At 47.0% G+C, this 10,119-nt stretch overlaps 1 protein-coding gene across 1 annotated transcript; it reads right to left on the bottom strand.

Annotated features, from left to right (window-relative positions):
- Positions 1 to 5,516: 5,516 nt before the first annotated feature.
- On the bottom strand, positions 5,517 to 7,537 carry LOC109777558 (uncharacterized). Its single transcript, XM_073502257.1, has 4 exons — positions 7,475 to 7,537; positions 6,373 to 7,260; positions 6,119 to 6,271; positions 5,517 to 5,948 (listed from the first exon to the last, which is right to left on the bottom strand). The coding sequence occupies exons 1-4, from the start codon at positions 7,535 to 7,537 to the stop codon at positions 5,574 to 5,576; spliced, it is 1,479 nt and encodes a 492-aa protein (XP_073358358.1). The 3' UTR covers positions 5,517 to 5,573.
- Between the last annotated feature and the right edge of the window lie 2,582 nt (positions 7,538 to 10,119).

The following is a 10,119-nucleotide window of genomic DNA, read 5'->3' as shown; positions in this document are numbered from 1 at the left end:
CCAGATAACTTCGACATGATGGACGGTCGATATTTATACCCCCTCTCGACCGTGATAACTTATACCACGGGAGCACTCCCCGGCCCTCTCGCTCGACCAAAACTCTCGAGGACACCCAAACCCTAGAAAAAACGATGTCGGTCTCCTACCCCCTCCCGCCGCGCCCTTACCGTTGAAGCGTTGCCGAGGCCACCCCAAACCCGGAATAAGCTAGGTCTACGTTTGCACTAATATATCCACCTGCTGTCATGTTTGTGTAATAATTGCCATGTTGTAATATTTGCAGAAACAATGGAGCACGGACGAGACGAGCAAGCAGAAGAGGTGTTGGGGGACATAATCTTAGCCGGAGGTGATATCTTGTCGTATCTTAATGACAATGATGGTCTGAAAGAATAGGGTGAAGAAGCAGGCTACGGTGATCGAAGAGTGGAGGAGGGAAGACATGATTATGATGGCTCCGGTGACCCAATGCTGGTGCAAGAAGGAGCCCGTGGTGACGGCTCCGGTGACCGAACAGAGTCCGGCCAGGTAAATATATTAGTTAAGCCTGTGCTGACTAGCTAATTGATGCATTCATTGTTTTGGTATGTACACATATATTAACACTTGTCTTTCTTATTTTTTCTAGCCCTCCGGATCGAGCACAACTTCGGTAAAGAGACGAGGCCCGAAGAGAAAGTTGCGCTTGGATGAAAGGTTTGAGATCACAGCAATCGCGCGCGACGGCCAACCGATTGAACCCATCCGGACAAAGGATGCATTTGCTGCTCAGTGCGGGGTTCTAGTTAGGGACAAGATCCCGATCAGCATCCACCAATGGTATAAGCCTAAGAAGGAAGACCCTGAGGTGTCTTATGTCAATGATATGCAGAAAGATGATCTTTAGACTGAGCTGAAGGCAAATTTCACCCTACCGCCAGAGGAGGATCCGGAGAAGCCAGTTAAAGAGCAATTAATCAAGTCTCATGCTCTTAAGAAGATGGCAGACCTATTCAGGAGGTGGAAGAATGAGCTGAAAACGTTTGTCGACAAAGAAGAGACACCAGAATTCATCGGTCGGTATGAGAAGATCAGAGATCACTGGCCCGCATTTGTGGCCCACAAGACATCAGAAAAGAGTAAGAAGATGTCAGCGACAAACAAGAAGAATGCTGCGAAGAAGAAGCTTCACCATCGCACGGGGTCAGGTGGCTACCTCAAAGCCCGGCCTAAGTGGGCCAAGGCTGAGAATGATCTGCTTGAAAAAGGGATCGATCCACAGACAATGAACTGGACAGACCGTTGCCGGACTTGGTTCTTCGGGGCTGGCGGAACCTTGGACCCTGTATCAGGGAGGTGCGTTTGGATGAACGAGCTTTTGAGAATACCAGTCAAGAAGATTCAGCAATATATCGATGCAGCGCAGGAAGGGACGTTCGTTCCAGACAGAGAGAAAGACAAGCTCACAATGGCCCTCGGGAATCCTGAGCACCCTGGACGGACACGAGGCACGCCAGGCTCCGTTCCGTGGAAGGCTGGTTTTCCAGACGCGGGCGGTTACAAAAGCCAGGAGAGGAGGAAAAAAGTGGAGCAGATCCAAATTCAGAAGCTGCACGAAAGGGTTCAAGCGCTAGAGGAACGAGACGGCAATCGACATGCCGAAACTACCCCCGAAGCTACACCGCCATCTCAGCGGAGAAGCAGCGTGGCTTCCACCGGGCTGCTTCAGCCAGAGCATGTCTTGACGGCTCCTGCTAGCTACCCCGTGGATGCTATCACGGAGTCTCAACATTGCCACCTTATGGCGCAATGGCAGAACTTCAAAGTCAAGGCGGCTGTTGGCTCTGTTTTACCTCCTGAACCCGCCGCAACCTACCACTGCCGGCCGATTCCAGAAGGATATGCTAGGGTGATGGTGGATGAAATAACGGAGGGATTTGAGGACCTCCAGCTTGACCACCTTACCGGTGAAGGGGAGACTCGGATGGGTTCTGCTCTGAAGACTCCATGCCTATGGCGGAAGGAGCTCATCAACCTTCCGAACTGGATGGCTCCGGCGAGTAAGGGCACTCCGCCTCCTCCTCCGCCTCCTCCTCCGGCGACTGATCAGGGCAGTCAGCCTCCTTCTCCGGCGCGTGGCGGCACTCCGCCTCCTTCTCCGCCTGCGCCGGCGCGCCAGAGCAGCCAGCCTCCTCCTCCTCTGCCTCGTCAGCAAGGGTGGAATAAACCCGCCGCCGCTCCGGCTGCTCCGGCGCGTCGTAGTCCTTCTCCTCCGCCTCGTAAGAAACGAAAGAAGACAGCCGCGGCCACTCCGTCTGCTCTGTCGGCGTCTAGCAGTACAGCTGCCAGAGGCGGGAGGCAATACAGATTCGGTCCTTCTCTGAAGACTCTAGAGAAGTTACCATACGAGAGGACCGAGGAGGAAACCAGGAAGATCGTGCGAGCCGAAGTGGCAAACTTCTTTGAAGGGGAGAAAGCAAAGAAACATCCACCTCCGGAGGAGGAGGTAGATCCGGTGAAAGCAAAGCGCACTCTGGCTGCCCTGATAAAACCACCAAAGTCTCCGCCGAGAGGCAACTATGAGCGCATTCTTGCAAAGACATATGCCGAAGCGGAGCGGTCGGGAAGTACTGTCAGTGATCAAAGGTTAAAAGAACGACGAGCTGGGAAAAAATTGCCCAGCTCGGCGAACAAGCGAACCAATCGTGCCCCCCGCTCAAGGTGTCAAAAGACATCGTCGCTAATGATCCGAGGATGGTGGCCGGTTATAGCAATCTTGGAGATTACCTGCCCGACGATGTACATTATGAAATCATGGAGGTGGACGAACACAAATACCATTACGGGAATCCTCTCGTCAAATATGAAAGATCTCTAACAACGATGATGCGAAGATTACATGATTGGTACATGAAAACCTGCAGAGAGTCTGATGGGATGAATACTTTGACGCTGAGAGTTAAACCGGAGCATGACCTCGTTGGAATTGAACTGCTGAATGTTCCATTTGAGGATTTCTTCCAGTTTTACAATCAAAAGGCCCTCGATAAAACAACGATCACTTGCTACTGTCTGTAAGTAGTACTTCTTCTGTCATTAAGTCTCTCTATATAGGTCAGCTCTTTCATTGCATGTTTTTATAATTATCCTCACTATATTATGCAGATTGAAGATCGCCGAATTGAAGAAAAGACAAATCGGTGATATTGGGTTCATTAACACAAATCTCATAGATGCATATACGGTTGAAAAACATCCCAAAGAAGCCGAGGCCAACTTGCTACGATCGTTGGTAGTAAATCAAAACAAAGATATAATACTCTTTACTTACAACTTCAAGTGAGTGTTACTGTCTTCTGCATATTCGGTTTCCCTTATTAGTCCAGGTTATGGTAATGTAATTGATGACTTATGCATGCATGCGCAGCTTCCACTATATTCTCCTAGAGATTAAGCTTGAGCAGGGAGTAGTAACCGTCTTAGACTCGAGACGAAAAGATCCCCAGGACTATGCGAACATGACTCAAATGCTCGAGAAGTAAGTTAAATCGATCATTATCCACCATATCAGCAACTTTGTTCATTTCCTGATATCAAGTAATTTAAACACCCGAAAGTAAGTACTATAGTAGCATGTTCCGCGCATCTCCTAGTGATTCAAGCGCTAGTTTCATCAATACCATTTAGCATGCTTGCTTATCAGTTTGATTGACCTCTATTTCTTGTAAAGTGGTTGTGGCAGGAAGCCGGGAATAATTACTGTGGATACTACGTTTGCGAGTCCATCCGCTACACGACCTGTGAGCGGGGTACTCTGACGAACAATATGAAGTGCGTAAGCAATAATATTCACAATTTTATTTTATTACCATCATTTCTGTTGAGTTTCATTTATTCATATATATATGTATTGACCCCCTTCTTCAAATTAGATGTTTCGGAAGCAGGATGAACTCCTAGCACCAGATCGTATGCGAGGAATTCAAGAGGAATTGGCGGCATTCTTCCTTGACCACGTGATCGCTGAAAACGGAGAATACTATGTGGACCCTGTGTTCTTACAATTTAATTAGGAGATTGTATTGTAAGAGATAATTATTGTATATATGTAGCCGGTAGTGTCGGATAGATATACGAGAACTTGTTGTTCGACCAATCTCTCGGAGAAGGAGAGGTGGTCGATATCACTTCTCTCTGTATGCATATGTTCATGACGATCTTCTGTTTCCTTCATTTGATTACTAGCTAGAGCGTGTCTAGTCCTCTCCATATGTATATAGTAGGTACCGTCGACCAAGCACGGAGATAAGAGAGGACACTTCTCTCTATTAATTAGCTAGCTAACACAATATATGAAACACCTAAATTAACCCCCCCAAAACCCCCCCAACCCCCCCCCCCCCCCTTCAAAAAAAAACAAAAACCCCGGCCCCTGAAATGCTGACGCGTGGATGACTATTGGTCCTGGTTGGTGACACCAGCCGGGACAAAAGGCCCTGCCTATTAGTCCCGGATGGTGGCACCAACCGGGACCAAAGGCCCCCCTGCCTGGGCTGGCAGCAGCGGTCACGTGGAGGACCTTCTGTCCCGGTTCATGTAAGAACCGGGACTAAAGGGTTAGGGCTTTAGTAACGACCCTTTAGTCCCAGTTCGAAAACCGGGACAAAAGGCCCTTACAAATCGGGGTAAAAGCCCCATTTCCTACTAGTGACCGGTCCTTGGGGCACGCGCACGAAGACTTCCAGGCTGTCATCGACAAGGTTAAGTCGGTTTCGACAGGGGAGCAACGACAACAACGCGCCGTCGGCTCGTTCTGGTGCCAGTAGTGATTGTTCGGTGATCTTGAAATCTTGATGTAAGTTTTATTATATTTGAGATGCTTTGTACTTCCGGTGAACTTTGATAATAGATCTGGATCAGTTTCGTAGAAAAAAACTATATTAATACAAATCTATTTGTGGATTATTTTCCAACTCCGTAAGAAGTATGGACTCATACCATTGATATAACTTTGGCATTATTTAATCTTACTCGCAAATTAGAACTCTACCAATCCAATTTTTTCTGCCACGTGCTAAGGTAGTTGCGAATAAAACTAAACAACAAATTAGAATTCTACAATTTTTATTTTACAAAAAAACACAACCAATGCATGGATGTCCATGACAAACACAAAACATAGCAAACGAATATGTGTACGTAAAATAAATAACTCATTATCATACCTGTTGATTCTATATTTATTTGTCTAAATAATTCAAATTCAAATGATGTGGATTAATATGGTGGCTCGATTTATAAACCACTGCCAAATAATACTCCTTCTGTTCGGAAATAAGTGGCATGGTTTTAGTTTAGATTTGAACCAAAACCACGCCACTTATTTCCGAATGGAGGGAGTAACAAATAAGCAGTTTGAGCAAATAAATTAATAGGGTGAGATGGAAACCGTAGCAAGGCTACTTTAGTTTCTTAGCAATGTGCAGCCTTGCCAAAATGTAAACACACGATAACATAGGCAAACACAAATAATAGCAAGTGCTCATCAGAACCGTAACACAAATCTCTTGTGGTCCAACACATCCATGGCTTTATTTTGTTCGAACCGGGAAGTGAATCCTTAAAAGCGGGTGCATATCCATGTTGAAATAACTCCTGATCAAGTTCCTCCGCTTTGTTGTCCGTGGGTATCTGTCCTTGATCTTCATGCGGGTACACGTGTCACACATTGGTTTCTCAAGCAGGTATATGTCCTTCAGATTCACTGCTGCTTCCATGACAGCAGTGACATATTCCACAAACTTGTCTTCTGATTGAAACCCAATGATCCTGAGCACCGAAAGATTGTGATGCTTGAAATCTGATGCAGACGTTTCCCACTCTGTGCCTGCGTCCTTCTTCTCCTCGCTGTACCTTTGCAACTTCCTCTCGGTCTTATCCCTCAACAGTAGGCACCTATCCCACACCTGCAACACATTTGCATCCAACAATGTAAGAAACAAATTTACATAATTACTCGAGCATTTTAATGCGGCGCTGCAAGTTTTAGATGAGACAATACAAATTGTAACTTCAGCATGCAGCAGGACTGAGTTCTTCTTTTTTCTGGAGATTAGTTACAAATTGAAGACTTTACCGTGATGCGTAGCTCCTCAAGGGAAGGTGCGCCTTGCAGAATGAACATCGTCCAAGTCAGATCACAGTCTTCCGAAATGTCAGCCAAATGCACAAGCCTTAGTTTGTTGAACACCTGCGACAATTCTTTCGGGCCTTCAGGTTTAACCCAAATCTGCAAAAGATATTAACCAGATTGAAGACTAGAACCTCACAAAATAAAGGCATGACCACGGAATATTATGTGCATCATCAACAATACTCTAATTTACTAACCTTTTCACTTTCAAAGTTCAAGTGCAGGTTGCTTATGGCGGCATTGCCAAGGACTTCACTTAACTTGAGCATCTTGTGGTATGAAAGAGTGGTATTAGCGATGCTCACGGTCTGGAGCAGTGGGACATAACCAAAAGACAAAGGATCACGCGGAGAGGCCCACCAAGAAAAAGTCAGCGTTGTGAGCTCTGGTAGACAGTTCAGATCAACCCTCTCAAATTGAATATTTTCCATCTCGAGTTCGCGGAGCTGCGGGTGTTGCAATTCTAGCAAGGACATCAACCCCATGTTGCAGTTGTCCAAGCGGAGGAACACCAGTCGCTTGCATATACTGAAGATTTTAGGGAAGTCTGATCCACCTAGCATCACATTCTCCAGCTTGAGTCGCGTGAGACCACAGAATGTGTCTGGACAAGCATCAACAAATGCCATGAGCTGCCTCCCGTAAGTGACCATATCGTCATGGGTGCATCTTTTAGTCACCTTCTCTGTCAAGATATCAAACTCAGCCAAACCAACCTTCTTCGTCGATATGGTGTTCCTGACAGTCTGGCCAACTGTAGTGGATGCATCTCCCAAGAAGAATCTCATGCACCGAATGGCGTGTAGATTTGCCATCCTGTTTTCCAGAAGGCTCCTAGTCGCCCCAAGGATGGTTGCATTGGCCCGAACCACCTCATCGCAGGTCCTGTCGTGCTCCGGGTCGACGGAACCAACCTTTATGGAAATTTCATGGAGCATAGAAGGGATCGGCTTCCAACGTCTGGAGAGGGTGCTGGTTCTTGCAGCATCCGCAATATCAAGTCGCTCTACGATATTTAGCAACACATCATCAGGCAAATTGCTGAGCCGGTCATCTTGATAATAGCTTTCCTCTTCTTCCGGTATCTGGCATGGAAGGAAGAGAAATTAGAGTGATTTCTAACATACAGCCTCGACTTAGAAAAAAAAAGTCCTGTTTTTTCACGAGCAAATACGCAATTGTGCTATTTTCCACACCAAAAAAGCAATTTTGGCCACACTTTTTCTACCATGCTCCTATTTTTTCATCTGCAAGAGTACAGAAAAAAAAGAAAGATATATAGGATAATTAGTAACTCACCAGATTGGCTAGAGAGGACCATCGGTTATGGCTGTTGAGGCCCTTGGCGGATGATTTGGCCATCGGTCTGGCAGCCGCTGGCCGTCGAAGAGAGCTCGACATCGCCGGAATTCGGATGGATTTTGCTCGTCTCCTCCGAAATTCGGCAAGCTGAAGGCTCACGAGTTGCCGCGACTTGGTCTCCTCAGGATATTGGCGGGTGCCACGGTGCCGCCAGGCCAGATATATTTATATATCTGCTAGGTCCCCGCCACCAATGGAAACTCGGAGACTGAATTCGAAAGGGGGCTGTCTCTGATTGTAATCCGGAAAGGACTGCTTTGATTCCAGACTGCCACTAAAAAAGGGAGCCGCTTCGATCGCGGACTGCGGCTCGGAGTGGATCCGCTTGATTGCTTCCATTGCCGGTTGCAGCGCTGCTGCTGCTTCGATTAGGGACTGCAGCTCGCAAAGGGGGAGCTGCTTATTTGGGCATCCGACGGCGCGATGAGGGGCAATGATGCCACCGATGGGCTAAAGGCCCAATGTTGTTCAGTCCTCGAGGTCCAGCTTGTACTATTTCTAAAAAAGAAACTTGTAGTATTTCCCTACTCTCTGCTACTTCCAAAAAAAAGCGTTCCATTTAGTTTTTTTTTATGGTAGTACATGTCTAATTAATATTAAATGATCAAAGTATTTACCCCACGAAGACATCGACCTGACAAAACTCGTAAAAAGACATCTGAAAGCTAGCCTTTGCACAAAGGACCGTCAAGAAAGAAAATTACAGTCAAGACCGACGACACTCTTGAGCTTGACTCCAACGCTCGTTACTTGCTCCAGCACAACCGCAGCAAACACCAGGAAAAAAATTTAACGGATCTCCTCTTCACCCTAACTCGACATGGCTCCATCGCTGATATGCTTGTTGTCAGACTTACAAAGTAGCTTACCAACGGTGAAGCCATTATTGTTGAAAGAATTAGGCCAGGGCAGCGCACCAGACACACCATCAAACTCCAGATTTGACGGCCCTCAATGGCGCTTGGCACCCATCTGGTTGCATTTTCGTAAGGTGGCGCACATTCAGGATTGTCATTTGCAGTGTTATTATTATTTTTATTTTATATTTTTGAGATGAAATTATTTTCATGTTAATGACAACGAACTCATTACCAACTTTTTTTGGACAATGTTCACTTTCCCAATTCTCTGTGAAGTCCCAGCTTCTGGCTGTTTCGTTCACTTCCTCGGTGTACTCATGGTCTGTTTCCTTCTCATTGTTTTATGCATGCGTGTGTGTGTGTGTGTGTGTGGGGGGGGGGGGGGGGGGGTGGTGGGTATTGATCGGTGTCGATGATGAGAAGGAAAAAAGAATGACAACACAGTACCCATGGGCCATGGCTAATCCTATTTGTCGCCCTCTCAGACAAGGTGTTGTTTAATCACACGGAGCAATGCCCAAGTGGGAGTGAATTCTAATACAACTTATGCTTATAATAAAATATTGAATAGTCCTTGCTTCATATATTGTCAGGGATATACCCCGTGGTATGAACCGGCCGGAAATATGACCCGGCCGGGCTTGGCGGTTTACTTGAGACCCGGTTGACACTTGGCGGTTCACTGGCGACCCGCCCTGACCAGACGGTTTACAAGCAACCTGCCTGAACATTATGACACACTGGTAACCCGGCGGGCAGTGGACGGATGACAAGGCCCAAGGCCCAGAAGGCCGGTTTATATTAATGGTGGGCCGGTTTAAGAGGAAAGGCGTGAAGAATATTTACCTTACAAGAAATTAAGACCCGGACTTGTATCCGGTTTGTATTAGAAGGTAGGCTAGTACTAATCCTAATAGGACTCCACATGTAACCCGCCCCTCCAACATATATAAGGAGGGGCAGGGCACCCCAAGAGGGGGGAGAAAAACAATCTCTAGGGCTAGACATACGAGGAGAGCCGGTTTACGGCGACTCCCTCATGATGATAATGAGACCTAGCCACAAACAACATGTAGGGTTGTTACCGGACGATGTTTCCCGGGGCCCGAAGCTGTCTAAATCCTTGTCTTGTGTTGCGTCTCTCGATTCCGCTCAACCCCTCTCAAGCTACCACATAGATGCGTTGGCCACACAACTAAGTCCTCACACTAAGACATTTGCCGTGACAATTCCACGACAGTTGGCGCCCATCGTGGGGCTCGCGCACGGTGGTGTTGAGTTCTTGAAGGGATTTTTTTTCTCGGGTTCGAGAAGCTCGCAATCATCAGGATAATGAAGAACCGGCGCTGAAAGTTCCACGTCAACAACAGATTTTACGCGTTCGCTGTGAAGATTTATATCGTCAACGAGCCATCGGAACAAAGTTTAAAAAGATCAAGTTCAAGAGAAGCTAGGGTTCCATCGTTGAGCTGCCAGACGTGATGAGATCCGTCGAAACCGCCCCTACGCCAAGTCCGAGATCGACAAGAAGTTAATCTGCTTTATGTGTGTGGTCAAAACGCTCCGAGGTTACGGCTGGATCCGCTGAGTTCTGTCTGTCGTTTTTTGTTGTCGACGAGATCAAGTTTCACCGAAAAAACAAAGGCCAAAAACAAACGGGAGGAGGCCACGACCGGGAAGACACGGAGAGTCAAACCGACAGCGACCGAGAAGAGGATGTGG

The sequence above is a fragment of the Aegilops tauschii genome, chromosome 6 (genome assembly GCF_002575655.3).
Source record: "Aegilops tauschii subsp. strangulata cultivar AL8/78 chromosome 6, Aet v6.0, whole genome shotgun sequence".
Classification (NCBI taxonomy): Eukaryota; Viridiplantae; Streptophyta; class Magnoliopsida; order Poales; family Poaceae; genus Aegilops; species Aegilops tauschii.
This window is presented reverse-complemented; position numbering and strand designations above follow the sequence as displayed.